This window comes from Eschrichtius robustus, chromosome 10 (assembly GCF_028021215.1).
Source record: "Eschrichtius robustus isolate mEscRob2 chromosome 10, mEscRob2.pri, whole genome shotgun sequence".
Classification (NCBI taxonomy): Eukaryota; Metazoa; Chordata; class Mammalia; order Artiodactyla; family Eschrichtiidae; genus Eschrichtius; species Eschrichtius robustus.
In genome coordinates, this window is record NC_090833.1 from 84,766,219 (window position 1) to 84,782,772 (window position 16,554).

A 16,554-nucleotide genomic window follows, 5' to 3' on the forward strand; every position below is an offset into this window, starting at 1 on the left:
GGGGTCCACCTGGCAGGAGACCTATGTGTACTCGACGCTCAGCTCCCATCCCAAGGTCTTCCACCTGGAAAGCCCCCTAGGCTCCCTGTGAATATTATTTCTAAAAGTTCCAAGTGCTGGGAGTGACGGCTCTTCTGTCCTGCCTCCTGCTGGATAGCGCGTACAAAACAAACAAAACGAACCACCAAACGGTGACCTGCTGTTTGGTAATCCTCATGGCTGCCCATCCTGCGTCAGGAAGGAGACTGAGGAGGCTGGTGCCAGGTAGACAATCTCACCCACCTTCCTCGTCGGCCTCCTGCTCCTCCTCTTGCCCGTCGGGGATGACGAGCTGGTCCCGCTCAGGGCCCTCCATCTCCTGATTCTCCTGGCTTGCCAACAGGGCAGCTGGCACCTGTGGGGTGTGGCCCACTTCTCCGGGTTCTACATGGCCTTTTCCGCCCACACGTCTGTCTTCTTCCACATTCTGCTCTCGCCCTGGCTCCTTCGGCAGCCCCAGGCCGTCTCTCTGAAGCTCCTCCTTGCTGGCGACCTGCATCTCCTTGGTTCCCTCTGTGCACAGAACATAGTTAGCTGTGACCTCACTAGCAATTAATTAAGACAAAACCAGAAACCCTCGTACCACTCAATTCCCAGAGCCTTCCCAAGGACTGTGGACTGACGGGGCAGGTGGATCATTTCTTTTGTGGCCTCAGCAGACTCCAGGCCTCTCTATGCCCGCAGCTCATCTTCAGAACCACCAGGAAGAGGAAATGGCTTAGAAAAAAAATTCAGACTAAGTTATCTGGCTCACAGAGACACCCTGCAAGTGGAGGAGGCTGCACTGCTGAGGTTATTTGATCGTCCTGTTTAAGACGAGTGCTTGGGAGCCAACGACAGCTGCCTAGGACTCAGCCACGTCCCCTTAATCCCACAGTCCCACCACTGTCCTGAATAAAGGCTCTGCCTGGACCTTCCTTTACAGAGCTGCCAAAGAACTAGGCACTTAGTTTACAATGTGAGACATCAGCAAGGCAGAGAAAAAGCCCGTGGCCCCAAGTCCAGGTGCCAGAGAGACACTCACCTGCCACCTGCAGCCCCGTTACCGAGTCCCCACCGGCCGCCAGCAGCACACTCTGCCCTGTGTATTTGTGTGGAGTGGAGGGCATGACCCGCTGCTATGCTTTCTATTGGCACGGGACCCTGAAGAGGGCTTAAAACATGTCATTGCCAAGCTTCACTTACCTTTCTCGCCTTGTTTCTTCAAATCCAAAGCCGCCTCAGAACTGGGGACTGGTGTCTGGGGCTCACTGTTGCTGGGCATGTTCCCTCTTGCTTGTGGCACCTCTGCCTGGAGCAGGCTTGCTTCCTGCGGCCTGGGCTGGGGCTCACTGGGGGCTCGGAGCTGAAACAGGACCACAGGCAGCCAGGGGCTCCATGACCATAAACCTTCAACAACGCTGAGCAATGCAATGGACCACTACGTCCTTCTGATGAATAAGAACATGGAAACCCTGAGAAATGCCATACTCTACCCCGGTCATGCCCTACCACCTGGCATAAAGCAGAAGATCTGAGGCTGGGTCCACATCTCCCAGAGAAACCTTTTAATAATGTATTAACAAGTAAGCAGAAGATCAATAAGGAAAGAGAAGACTTGAACAACATGACAAACCACCTGAACAGACATCTACAGAGCACCCAACCCAACTAGAGCAAAATACACATTCTTCTCAAGTGCACACTGACTATTCTCCAGGACAGACAGATGCCAGGACACAAAACAAACCTCAACAGATTTTAAATGTTGAAATCATACAATGTATGGTCTCCGGTCACAATGGAATGAAATTATAAATCAATAACAGGAATGAAATTTTTTGAGAAATTCACAAATATGTGGCAATTAGATAACACACTCCTAAATAACCCATGGGCCAAAGAAATCACAAGGAAAATTAGAAAATACCTTGAGAAAAATTAAAAACACAACACATCAAACTTCTGGAAGGCAGTTAAAGCAGTACTAAGAGGGACATTTACAGGCCTATCTCAAGAAAAAAGATAGACCTCAAATTAATAACCTAATCTCTCACCTTAAGATACTTGAAAAAAGAGAGCAAACTAAACCTAAAGCAAGGAAGGACATAATAAAGATTAGATCAGGAATTAATGACATATGGAAAAGAAAATAAAGAAAATCAATGAAACCAAAAGTTAGTTCTTTGAAAGATGAAAAAAATTGACAATGCTTTAGCTAGATGAACTGAGAATTAAAAAAACTCAAGGGCTTCCCTTGTGGCGCAGTGGTTGAGAGTCTGCCTGCCAATGCAGGGGACACGGGTTCAAGCCCTGGTCTGGGAGGATCCCACATGCCGCGGAGCAACTGGGCCCGTGAGCCAAAATTGCTGAGCCTGCGCGTCTGGAGCCTGTGCTCCGCAACAAGAGAGGCCGCGATAGTGAGAGGCCCGCGCACCGCGATGAAGAGTGGCCCCCGCTTGCCGCAACTAGAGAGGTCCCTCGCACAGAAACGAAGACCCAACACAGCCATAAATAAATAAATAAAATAAATAAATGAAAAATTAAAAATACTTAACAACAAAAAATATTTTTAAAAAAAATCAATCAAAAATGAAAGAGGATAACACTACCAACCTTAGGCAAATAAAAAAGTTTTATTATAAGGAAATACTAAGAACAATTGTTTGCCAACAAGTTTGATAACTTAGCTGAAACAGACAAGTTCCTAGGAAGACACACACTACCAAAACTGATTCAAGAAGAAGTAGAAAATCTGAGCAGACTTATAACAAGAGACTGAAGTAGTAATTTAAAAATCCCTGCCCCCCAAAAGCCCAGTTCCAGATGGCTTCACTGGTGAATTCTACCAAACATTTAATTCTAAATCTTCACAAACTCTTCCAGAAAAGAGAAGAGGAAGGAATACTTCCCAACTCATTCTACGAGCCCAGTAATTACCCTGATACCAAAGCCAGAGAAAGACATTACAAGAAAATAAAACTATAGACCTAATATGAATATAGACCCCCAAATCATCAACAAAATACTAGCAAATCAAATCAAGCAACATACAAAAGGATTATACACCATGGCCAAGTAGGATTTCTCCCAGCAATGCAAGGTTAGTTTAACATCTAAAAATCAATTAATGTAATACCATGTCAATAGAATAAAGGACAAAAACACATGGTCATCTCAATGCAGAAAAAACACTGGCAAAATCCAACAGCTCTTCTTGATAAAAACACTCAACAAATTAAGAACAGAGGGGAACTACCTCAACTTGATAATGTGCATCTATGAAAAATATATAGGCATACCTTGAAGACAGCGCAGGTTTGGTTCCAGACCACTGCAATAAAGTGAATATCGCAATAAAGCAAGTAACGCCAATTTTCTGGTTTCCCAGTGCATATAAAAGTTATGTTTACACTATACTGTAGTCTATTAAGTATGCAATAGCATTATGTCCAAAAAATGTACTACCTTAATTAAAAAATACTTTATTGCTTAAAGAATGCCAAAACAATTACAGTAGTAACATCAAAGACCCCTGATCACAGATAACTGTAACAAATGTAATAATGAAAAAGTTTGAAATATTGTGAGAATTACCAAAATGTGACACAGAGACATGAAGTGAGCAAACTGGAAAAAATGGAGCCAATATTATTTGCTCAACACAGGGTTACCACAATCCTTCAATTTGTAAAAAAACACAAATATCTGTGAAGCACAATAAAATGAGGTATGCCTGCACAGCTAACATCAGACTTAATGGTGAAAGACTTAATGCTTTCCCTCTGTGATCAAGAACAAGGCAAAGACGTCTATCCTCACCACTTCTATTTAACATTATACTGGAGGTTCTAGCCAGGGATATTAAGCAATAAAAAGAAATAAAAGGCATCCAGATCGGAAAGGAAGATGTAAAACTATTTTTAGATGATATAATCTTAATACAGAAAATCCTAAGGAATTAAAAAAAAATACTATTCAAACTAATAAACAAGTTCAGCAAGGTTGAAAGATACAAGATCAATATAAAAAATGAATTTTATTTCTACACACTAGCAATAAGCAGTTTGAAAATGAAATTAAGAAAACAATTCCATTTATAATAGCATCAAAAATACTTAGAAATAAATTGAACAAAAGAAGTGCAAGACTTCTGCAAATTACAAAATATTATTGAAAAAGACTTTTAAAGGACTTAAGTGGAAAGACATCCCACATTCACACAACAGAAGACTGGATGTTCTTAAGATGGCAACATTTCCCAAACTGACGTACAGACTGAATGTAATCTCTGTCAGAATCCCACTTGGCTTTGCTGAAGACATTGACAAGCGGATCCAAAAATTCATACAGAAAGTCAACCAGTGCAGAATAGCCAAAATAATCTTGAAAAGGAAGAACAAAGTTGGAGCAGTCAAAGCTGCTGATTTCAAAGCTTACTACAAAGATACAGTAATCAAGACTATGTAGTATGGACATAAGGACAGAAAAAGAGATCAATGGAACAGAACCGAGAGTCTAAAAATAAACCCTCATATTTACAGTAAACTGATTTTTTGACAAGGATGCCAAGGCAACTCAGTGGGGAAAAGAATTTTTTTTTTTCAACAAATGGTGTTGAGACAACTGGATATCCACATGCAAAATAATAAAGTTGGACCATTAGCTCACACCATACACAAAAATTAAATTAACTCAAAATAAATCATAGGACTAAATGTAAGAACTAAATACTAACGACTATAAAAGTCTCAGAAGAAAATACAGGTGTAAATCCTCAGGATGCTGGATTAGGCAAAGCAGTTTTAGACATGATACCAATAGAACAAGCAACAAAAGAAAAAATAAACTAGACATAATGAAAATTAAAAACTTTTTTGTGCTTCAATGAACACTATCAAGAAAGTGAAAAGACAACTCAAAGAATGGGAAAAAATATGTGCAAATCATATATCCAATATCTTTATATGAATATATAAAAAACTCTTACAACTAAATAATAAAAATAACTCAATTTCAAAATGGACAAAGGATACAAACAGACATTTCTCCAAAGAGGATATACCAACAGCCAATACAGCATATGAAAAGATGCTCAAAATCATCAGTTATTAGGGAAATGCAAATCAAAACCACAATGAGATACCACTGCACACCTACTAGGATGGTTATAGTGAAAAAGACAGATAATAACAAGAGTTGGCAAGGATGTAGAGAAACTGGTACCCTCATAAACTGCTGGTAGGAATGTAAAAGAGTATGATCACTTTCAGAAACAGTATGGCAGTTTCTCAATACCTTAAGGAGAGTTGAGTTACCATACGACCCAGCAATGTTACTCCTAAGTATACAGTATACCTAAGAGAAATGAAAGCTTACGTTCACACAAAAATGTGTGTGCATGAATGTTCACAGCAGCATTGTTCACAGTAGCCAAGAAGTGGAAATAACCCAAATGCCCATCAACTGACAAATGAATAAACAAAATGTGGTACAGTCATACAATGGAATATTATTCATCCATAAAAAGGAAGTACTCATACATGCTACAACACGGATGAATCCTGAAAGCATTATGCTATGTGAAAACCAGCATGATTCCATTGATAGGAAATATCCAGATAAGGCAAATCTGCAGAGAAAATAGATCAGAGGTTGTCTCAGGCTCCAGAGACTGGGGGTAAAAGGGGAGTGAGCTAATGGGTATGGGATTTCTTTTGGGGTAATGAAAATGTTCTAAAATCGACTGTGATGATGACTGCACAACTTTGTGAATATACTAAAACCCACTGAATTATAAATATTATATAGGTGAACTATATGGTACGTGAATTATATCTCAATAAAAGTGCTGCATTTAAAACAAACCAAGATCCCCCGAAGGCTGTGAGCAGCATTTTCATGGGCTGTGCTTTCACAAGAAGCAGCCTGATAACACGGGCTCTGATCAGCTCCATCACTGACCGGGTACTGTGACCTTGGGACAGTTTCTAACCGCCTCCATGGGCCTCAGAGCCCTCCAAACAAGCAAACAACAACAACAACTCTCTCCCAGGGTGGCTGTGAGCTTTAAATGAAGCAATCGCCTTATGGCCCGGAGCACAGGGACCAGGTCTGGAGGCCAGCATGCTCGGCCAGAGACCCTGCATCCCGGGACCAGGCTGTTGTGTGTCAGGGAACTAGAGCAAGTCAGAGAGCAGATGAAGGAAGAAAATGCCTGAAGAGAGGGTAGGAAGACCTCTGGGAGATCCTCGGCAGAAAAAAGCCAGGATTACCTGCTGGCTTTGGTCCTTTTGTTCACTCAGGTCTCTGGAAGCTACAGCCTCATTTCCCTTTTTGGTGACTTCTTCTATTCGCTCTTCACACTGCTCCTTCACCTCTTTCATCTGACTGATGCACTGGTTCCTGTGAAGGTGAAAGCAAGCAAATGAAAGGACAGCTATTTAGAGATGCGTCTATACAGCAAGTCTGCCCCTGCTGTGACAGTGAAATCCACTTCCCAGTGAGACACAGCTCGTCTCTTTCCTGCTTCCCGCACTTTATCTGAAGAAGACACGGGCAGGGCAACAAATGTGTTTTCAGTTATTAAATGACAAGAAAACTGGAGTTAATTGAAAGTTACAAAAAAATATGTCACATTGTAAAATAAGTGAACTTCACTGGTTAGAAAAAAACAAATTTTTAAAATATAATCTGTGGCATAATAAAAAAAAAAAAAAAAAAGGTGGTCTTTGTCCCCAACTATTGCACAGAGCTCCTAAAACACTTGGAATTTCCTGAGTAACAGCAGTGTCTTCTGTTATACATAATGGGCCCCTGCAGACCATACCTGAGTTCATGCTAATGAGTTGACTTACTGGGAGGAGCCAACATAGCTTTAGGATGGGGGCTGGTGGCCAGGGGAACCAACCATATGATTAGAGGGTTGGAACTTACAGCCTCATTTTTCAGGAAGCAGGGAGAGACTAGAGACTGAGATCAAACACGTGGCCAATGACTCAGTTGGTCATGCCTATGTAATAAAACCTCAGATAAACACCCTGGACTCTGAGGCTTGGCGAGCTTCCTGTTTGGTGAACATATCTGTGAACCAGAAAGGTGGCACCCCAACGCCAACAGAAGTTCCTGCCTGCCCCCTACCTCCACCCCAGACCTTGCCTTATGAGTCTCTACCATTTAGCTATTCCTGAGTTGTATCCTTTATAATAAAACTGCAATTGTAAGTTTAGAACTTTCCTGAGTTCTAGAGAATTACTGCTCCTGAGGGGGTTGGGGAAGGCCTGAATTTGTAGCTACCCAGGCAAAAAGAACAGGTGGCCTGGGGCCACCGAGAACTTATGACTAGCGTCCAAAGTAGGGGCAGTCTTGTGGGACTGAGCCCCGTAACATGTGGGGTTTGTGCTACCTCTGGGTAGTGTCCAATCTGAATTGGACTTCTACTCCGGGAAGATGGGACAGATGTATTTTTCACTCTTCCTCCACTAAGCACAACTAGGACTCTGGACATTACATTTAAAACAAACAGGGACTTCCCTGGCGGTCCAGTGGTTAAGACTCCGCACTTCCAATGCAAGGGGTGCAGGATCAGTCCCTGGTCTGGGATCTAAGATCCCACATGCCGTACGGTGCAGCCAAAAAAAAAAAAAGAAAGAGGAAGTAGGGTGGGGTAGGTGACTAACATTGTCTGCCATGAGAATTAAACATTTAAAACAATAAATAAATAAAACAAACATAAGAAGACTCTGAAAGATGGAGAGACGAAGGCAGACTGGCTAGGGACCTTAGGATCTAGAACAACACAGTGGTGTCATTGGAGATTACATGGGAAGCCTGCATTTCCATCCCCATCTGACACTAATGAGGTCCCCCTCCCTCTCCCCAGGTGGTGGCGTCAGAGGACGTCAATGAAGAGCCAGGGCTTTCACCACCACTGCCCAGAGGTTTCAATCAAAGATCATTCATCATATGAAGAACCAGGAAGATCTTAAATTGAACAAAAAGAGACAATCAATAGATACCAAATCAACATGACAGAGAAGTTAAAATGATCTGACAAAGACTTTAAAGCAGCCACCAGAAAAATGTTTCAATGAGTAATTAAAACATGCTTGACAGAAATGAAAAACTAAAGTCTCAGCAAAGAAACAGCAAGTTTTAGCAAAGAAAGGGAAGATATAAAGAAGAACCAAATGGAAATTTAATGCAATAACCAAAATTTTTAAACTCAGAGAAGGAAAGAATGAACTGGAAGACAGAACAATAGACATTACCCAACCTAAACACAGAGAGAAAATAGACTGGGGAAAGAGAAAGGACACAGCTTCATGGACCTGTGTGACTATTACAAAAGACCTAACATTCACGTCATCAGAATCTGTGAAAGAGAAGATTTTCCTAGCAAGGTCCACATAACTAGTCACTTTCACGCCCCTCCTCAAGATACTACTCTTACTCACTCCCCTCCATGACCATATGATACTATCTGCCTTGCCCAGATCACTCTGGGCTCCCCAGGTTCTCTTTTCCTAACATCTCCTCATCTCCTTTCTCTACTCCTTATTGTTTAGGACTCAATTCTAAATGGCCTTTCCTAAGAAGTCTTTTTTGGGGGTAATAGATGAGCATTGATGAAAATGATCCAGTTTAAGAAACAACAATATTTAAAGGCATTTTCAAAAAGTATATACATTAGCATCAGGTTTGGCTAGGTGAAACAAAAAGGCCAAAAAATAGCAGTTTATTTTTTCCTCACATAAAAGAAATCCAGGGTTAGTATGGCAGCTCTGAGTCATCAAAAATTCAGGCTTCTCTTGCTGTTTCAATATCCTAACACTGGTTTCTATCCCCATGATTACCTCATGATCCAGGATAGCTGCGAGTGGTCCAGCCATCTTGTGTGAAGCCCAGGCAGCAGGAAGGAGGGAGGAGAAAAGGTAAAGCAAAGGGATGTGCAGTGGACTGTCCTTATTCTCAGAAGCCTTCCTGTAAGTCCCACCCCACGATTTCCTTTCCCCACTGGCCAGAACTTAGTCACTTGGCCTTACCTAACTGCAAGGAATTTGCCCAGTATTTTTGCTGGGCAAAAAGATGAATGGATTTGGATAAGCAATGACCGGTCTTTGCCACAGACAGTTTCAAAATGTTTTGAGTCACAGTGACTTCCCTGGTGATCCAGTGGTAAAGAACCCACCTTCCAATGCAGGGGACGCAGGTTCGATCCCTGGTCAGGGAACTAAGATCCCACATGCCTCGGGGCAACTAAGCCCACGCGCCACAACTAGAGAGAGAAAATCCACATGCCACAACTACAGAGAAGCCTGCGCACCACAACAAAGAGCCCACGCTGCAACGAAAGATCCCACATGCCTCAACGAAGATCCCACATGCAGCAACTAAGAACCAACGCAGCCAAAAAACTGAAAGAAAATAAATTTTAAAAAATGTTTTGAGTCACAAAACATTGATAAAATAATTGAATAGCGTCCCAGGTTGAGAACATAACCAATTACATACTATTATGTTAATGTAAATGGATTAGAGTTGGGGACAGCAGTACAATTTAGATAGAGATGAATACATATAGAAATATTAATCAGTATCTATATATAACACAAGTTAGTATACACACACATATATCTCTTTGCTCTGTCATCTGAGAGGGCCTAGCAGCAATGACACCCTAGTAGTAACAAACACACCTAGTACCCCAGATCTTGGTTTCTAATACCATTCTCCAATAAAAAGAACAAGGGCTCCTTGGAGAAATGGTTGATTGGTTGATTCTAGGACTGGGACAGGAAATATATGAAAATGAGTCTGGAGCATTTTTTGGTGCCAGAGTGTCAAAAAGTAATTTTAAAAGCGGCGGGGGGCCAAACCCACAATATCAGGGATATGTCAATTGGATAAAGGAATCAACTGAAAGAGTTCCCAACAGCAAAAGCTGGAAAAATGTAAGCAAAAGAAAAAATCAATAAGATAGTATTAGATTATAACCCAAAATATTCATGAATCCGTACTGATATAAATAATTAGACAGATAGATAAGAAGAAGAGTCAAATCTCCTGTGCAGGAAAATTCCAAATAATCTGTGTAGACACTCCATTCTTAGGGAAGTGGAGCATAGCTTCCCAATCTTTAAGCGTAGCCTAAGCATAGTGAATTTCTTCCAAAGATTAGAGCATAAAGGGAGAAAAAAAACAGAGTAACTTTATAGTGAAAAAACCTGATAAACATTACCTCAATCAGGTGATCAACAGTGATAAGTCATCCTGATAGCACGTACCCTTGATGTGAAGCCATGAGAATGGCACTTCACCTCTGTGACCTTCCTCTCAAAAATGTGTTGCCCCAGTTTCACCACGAGAAAAACATCTGATAAATCCCTGAAGGACATTCTACAAAATACCTGACCAGTACTCCTCAAAACTAATAAAAAATAATCCAAACCATAAAAAATAAGTAAAGCTTGAGAAACTGTCGCAGCCAAGAGGAGCCTAAGGAAACATAATGAAGAGGGCATGCAGGTATGCTTCAGCGGTCCCTCAAATTGAACATGCAACTTTGTGTATATACCCATTTACAAAATTGCTAACAAGGAGTCTACACCTTTCATCGAATTCTCAAAAAGGGGTCTATAATCCAGAGAAAGTTAAGAAAACCTAACTCATTCCAGCTTTCAACATTTTATAAACATTAGATATAGGATGGGAAGCATCCTATATCTGGTACAAGGTTTTGGGCACAACTAGTAAAACAGATGCAGTCAGTCGGCTTTTTCAATTTACCTATCAACTTCCTAAGAGAAAAAGAGTGCATCCTGCACGCATGGCCACCAGGCTTGAGTATTCTGCTCACTGCCTGTCTGAACACTCCTACATGGGAGCAGAGCTGCCCTCCTTGTCACTGGGCCCTGGCCGATTTCCAGCTAGGTCAAAATCTTCTGGGTCAGCATTTATCAAGTGAGGCCATTAACGGCTTCTTGTATGTCAATCAATGGAAGGGAAATATGTGTGTTAAGGTATCTTTCAAGGATGAATAAGAAGACTGGAGCACTTCACTTTGGTCTGAATGCTTTCCAGTGACTACCAGCCTAACTCAGGGTTTCTCAACTCGGCACTGTTGGTGCCCGGGGCCAGATAAACACTCTGTTGGGGGAGCAGCCCTGTGCTTTGCAGGGCATAGCAGCATCTCTGTCCTCTACCCACGATGTGCCAGTAACACCTCCTCTGAGTTTTGACAACCAAAAATGTCTTGGGACATTGCCCAAGGTCTCCTGGTAGCAAAACTGCCACCCACTGAGAGCCACTGGCCTAGCGGAAGAAGGTTCCATATGCATGTTTTCTAATGACATTTCCTTTGCATTGTTTGCACATGTCCTTTGCATATTTATGTATTTGAGGCTTCCTGGTTTTAGTAGTATTTAGTTTTAAAGTGATCAGAAAGATATTATGGTGAGTGGAAGGACATCAGAATCCTTATGAGTGGGTGTGAGGTCACCAACACTGCTGTTGACCAGATGGCTAAAATCCTTTCAGAAGGCAATCTGGCGATTTATACCAACTGACACACTAAACCTACAATCCAGTCTTTTTTAGAAGGAAATAATCCAAAATAATAACTTTTAAAAGTTATATGTATCGATGTCAGGCCAATGTATAATAACCAAACCTTAGAATTAACCTAAATATCCAACTGGGAAATGGTGAATTGAATTTGGTACCTCCACATTATGGAGTATTTAATATTCTGAAACAAAATGGATTTTTATATACACATAATGCAAGAAAGTAAAAAAATGATTAAAAAATTTAATGGCAACTGCAATTACGTAAAAACTCTGTATGAACTTGGGCATGGACTAAATAGAAGTAAGTCAAAGAAAAAAAGAGGGTGGAGTTAGGGCAGCTGGTTGTCTCAGAATCCCAAAGTTCCTGTGCTTGAGTTATACTGTTTCTATGAAGAAAAAAGGGGAGAAAAATACATAGACTACAACTTTATTCGCTACCCTCTAAACTGGTTTTTACTATCTTACTAATGGGTTTAGCCAAACTTTTAAAAAGTTTATTGTTTTGTTTTGACCACAGAAGGACTCTGATATGTAGAGTTTTTGTATGTGACTAGTCATCAGCTTAAAACAGATTGTCCTAACCGTATGCTAGAGATCTAATGTACAACATGGTGACTACAGTTAATAATAATGTGTTTTATACTTGCAATTTGCTAAGAGAGTGGATCTCAAGTGTTCTCACCATAGACACAAAAAAAGGTAAAGATGGGAGACTATGGATGGTTAATTAGCTTGATTGGGGGTATCATTTCACAATGTATAGGTATATCAAAACATCATGTTTTTATGCCTTAAATACATGCAATGATTATTTGTCAATCATACCTCAATAAAGCTAAAAAAAATAAAAGTACTCCATTCTCACTGCAAAAATTTGGAAAGACACTTAAAAGTCTCAAGAAAACAAAATGCCCACAATGCCAACACCCAGTGATAAATTATATTAATATTATACCAAACTCCTTTTAGTCTATGAGTTTGACTTAGGTCACTTCTGAGCACTTTTGGAACACGTTTTTAAAGGCTTTAGATTATTGATTTAACCAGCACACCTGCGCTTCACAGAGTTCTCAGTTACATAATTTAAGGTATATTGAGTTAAGTCATTTCTTGCTAAGGAGACCTGTGCCCTCTTGTATGAGGAGCCCACTGGCTAACCCTTCTCCAGGGCTTTCCGAAGCACTGCTGACACTTAAAAAATAAAATGCATTATGTATGTCTAAAGGACATGACTCCTAGAAAGGACTGAACCTTTTCCTCAGAGACCTATATGCTCTATAACAGAAAAGGCCAGTGGAGATTATGCTGCACCCCGTCCAAGGCCCTCCGCTTTAAACACGTCAGCCCCCCGAGGGGCGCACACTTGATGTGGACACACTTACAGGTCGTAGGAGAACTTCCTCTCCAGGTTGGTCTGGTTCTTCTGAAACTGAAGGACATCCTGCTGCAGCCTGCCGTAATTCTTCTGCAGGGCCTTCAACTGGTCTAAACCGAGAGGAGGACACGAAATCACACAGGGCACCGGCATGGCCATCCTGACAACAGCAGACACACCAAAACCCACCACGGGAACACAATGGGCCGTGGCACCAACAGAATAAGGAGGGGAAAGAGGAAGGGATGAGAGCATGGCCCCTCCCCAGGAACCTCCCCACCCCAGCCCTGGAAGCGGCCCAGAAGATGTGCAATCCTATGGGAACCAGCACCTTGATTCCTTTTCACACATCTCTCCTAAATCTCCTTTTTGACCTGCAACCCTTACAGTGCACCAGGAGGTTCTATCCACCTATTTCCCTCCTAGACATCATAAACCCTGAACTGTCCCACAAGGGCACACACGCCACTGTGTCTCCTGCCCCCAGAAGACGTATCCCTCAATCTGTGAAACACTAATTTCGACATCCAGTCAGATAAGCAGCCACTCCTGCTGAACCCCCTGTTCTCAGCTACCAGGCTACCTGCCAGCATCCTGTCCTTTGGTCACAGGCCAGTTATTCTCTGAGGCCCCATGTGCACTTAGTCACCTGACCCTCCTATCTGGGAAACAACAGCTTTCTTTGAGGAAATCCATCAGCCACATCACTGCTGCCCTGATGACTTGGCTCGGAAAAGCTCTGTAGAAAAAAAGCAGCAGCTCACTGACCAAGAGCCAAGCTGGGGGGTAGAAGGAAAAGCTGCCACAAAGGGGACACCAGGACGGGTCGAGGGCAGCAACGAGGGCCTGAAACACAGCCCTGGACAGACACCTGAGTTTCCCCAAGGTCTGTCCTCACAACCCTAGACTTACAAGGCTCTCTGGGGGGCAGGAGCGGGGGGGGATCAAATTAAATAAAAGTGAAGGATTCGATGAACTGCTGATACACACAGCAACAGGGGTCCATCTCAAAAGCACGCATTTATATGCCACGCTCGAAAAGACAAAACTACAGGGGTGGACAACTGGTCGCTGGGTGCCCGAGGCTGAGGTGAGGGCAGGTGTGGGTGGGGCTTCCTGGAGTGTCGGACACGAGCTGTGTCTTGACTCTGGTATCCAGGGGACGGGGCACGTGTCAAAACACACAGAAAGGTACACTGCAAATGGGTAAACTTTATCGTGTGTAAATTATACTTCAACCGACCTAACTTAAAAAAAAAATTCTATAATCAAACCGAGCATGGGGCGATGGAATACTACTCAGCAATAAAAAGGAATGAACTACGGCAGCCACAACAGAACGGATGAATTTCAAAATAATTATGCCGTGTGAAAGAAGCCAGACGAAAAAGGGTATATGCCATCTGATTCCATGTATACAAAAATTATAAAAATTACTAACTCAGCTAGAGGGACGGAAAGCAGATCAGAGGGGCCTGGGGAGGATTACCGAGGGGCACAAAGAAACTTCCTGGGGTGATGGATATGTTCACTGTGTTGATTTTGTGGTGGTTTCTTCAACTGTACGTTTACGTCAAAACTTATGTCACATTGTGCAATTTAAATATGTGTAGTTTACCGTATGTCAATTACACCTGATTAAAGCTGTTTAAAAATACTAAGTACAGCAAAGGCTGCAGGCTGTTGTGCCCTACTTAAGGACTGACCAGCAGATCATCAGCTCTGAGAAGCCCCCGGCAGTCAAGCAACCCATTTAAACTTAGTGAAACTCTGAGTTTCCCCTATTATTATTCTTAGAAGCTGATCTGGAACTACAATTCTAGACCAGCACTGCCAAATAGAACTATAATATTATAAGCCACACAGGTCACTTAAAATTTACTAGCAACCACATTTTTAAAAAGTAAATAAAACCAGGTGAAATTAATTTTAATAATATATTTCATTTAACCCAACAGATCCAAAATATTACCATGGCAACATAGAATTAATGTAAACAATTATGAATGAGACATTTTATATTCTTTTTTTCATACTAAGTCTTTGAAACCTGGTGTGTATTTTACAGTTAAAGCACATCTCAATTCAGATGTTAAACAGGAATTGGGAATTCTTGATCTGAATTTAGATTTCATAAAATTTACAGTTAAAAAGGATAGCGGTATACCCAAGTTGTCCCAAAGATACTTAAGTTTCCCAGTAACTGAGTCAAGTATCAGTTTTAAATTTAAATTGCCGAAAATTAAACAAAAATTAAAAATCCAGTTCTTCTGTCCCATGAGCCACATTTCAAATGTTCGCTGGCCACAGGGGGCTTGTGGCTACAATTCTGGACAGCCCAGTTCTAGACTGACCTTCCCACCTTAGAGGTGGAAACTGAGGCTGAGGGCGCTGATGGAGTTTAACTAGGGGCAAAGGTGAGACTAGGGTCAGGTCAGGGATCAGAGGCCCCAGTGCTCCTTTCACCAGGTTCTAAGGCTGCACTGGACCCTGTGACCCCTCCGGTCACACCTCACAGAGGGGCTTCACCCCATCCCTGGCTCCCCCGGCGGCTTCAGAAGGGCCCAGAGAAAAACCCTGGCTGCCAAACTGAATAAGAGTAACTAGGAAATGGAATTAAACTAGGCTGGATAATTTTTATATAAATTTCATGAAGGAAATCTGATTTCAGGGTGACCTAATGAAAAGAGAGCATACATAATATATATATATATACATATATATATATATATATAAAACAGATTACACACACATATGTCTTAATGTATCACAAAATGAGAATCTGAATTCTCTACATAACAGCTTGCAATGTATTCAGTAAACTTATACAAGGAAAAGCTCTTTAAGGAAACATAGTTAGGCAAAAAGAGTAAAGAGTACCCAATTACTTGTAATACCACCCATCATTAGAGTTCACTAAGAGACCCTAGAAAAGGACAGAGGAAAGGTGGGTTTTTCCTAACAGGCCTGATGTCTGGGGGGAGTGGAACTCACCTTGCAAGGTTCTGATGAGCCTCTCGCTTGTGGTGATGTTATTCACTAAAACTGCCTGCAAGGAAGATAATCACATAATGAGACACTGGCAGCCTGACAACTCAGAAGCGCCCTGACAAGATGCACCTGTGGGAGAAAGGGTGGGGAGCAGCCCCCCTCCCACCCCGGGCTGTGAGCCCTCTGCGGCCTGGGGAGGGGCAGCACCATGTCCCAGCACCAGCCTGCAACCCGAGCTAGGGGCGGGCGGCTCCCCCGGCCCTGTTTCAGCTCCGTGCTGGCTGAAGCAGCAACTCCGGCCTTTCTCTGGGGGAGCCCAGGTACAGTCCTGTCTCAGTCAGAAGCCAAACTGAATTCCATCCTGGCTGATGGGGAAAAGAAACGGGGGCTCAGCGACCGCTCCGCCTGCGAAGCTTCCTGATCCATTTTAACTTCTGACGTCCTTCCTTCTCTCCAGACCCTGCGAGCTCAAAGGATGGAGAGGTCACCCCCAGTTAGTTACACAAAGCTGGGAATGCTGACAACCGAGGAGGAAGAAGCAACACAGGCCTCGGTATAACAGTGAAAAACAGTAAGAAGAGTGTGGGGTTAGGTGTTAAC

The 16,554-nt window shown here is 42.3% G+C and overlaps 1 protein-coding gene across 2 annotated transcripts in view; it reads right to left on the bottom strand.

Annotated features, from left to right (window-relative positions):
* The window catches only part of GOLM1 (golgi membrane protein 1), a 57,415-nt gene that overhangs the window by 8,294 nt on the left and 32,567 nt on the right, over positions 1 to 16,554 (bottom strand). For both annotated transcript variants that reach the window (XM_068553405.1, XM_068553404.1), the window contains exons 4-8: positions 15,958 to 16,012; positions 12,971 to 13,073; positions 6,294 to 6,423; positions 1,225 to 1,384; positions 283 to 552 (exon numbers count right to left, since the gene is read on the bottom strand). In XM_068553405.1, coding sequence (XP_068409506.1) covers positions 283 to 552; positions 1,225 to 1,384; positions 6,294 to 6,423; positions 12,971 to 13,073; positions 15,958 to 16,012 — 718 coding nt within the window. The remainder of the gene's footprint in view (positions 1 to 282; positions 553 to 1,224; positions 1,385 to 6,293; positions 6,424 to 12,970; positions 13,074 to 15,957; positions 16,013 to 16,554) is intronic.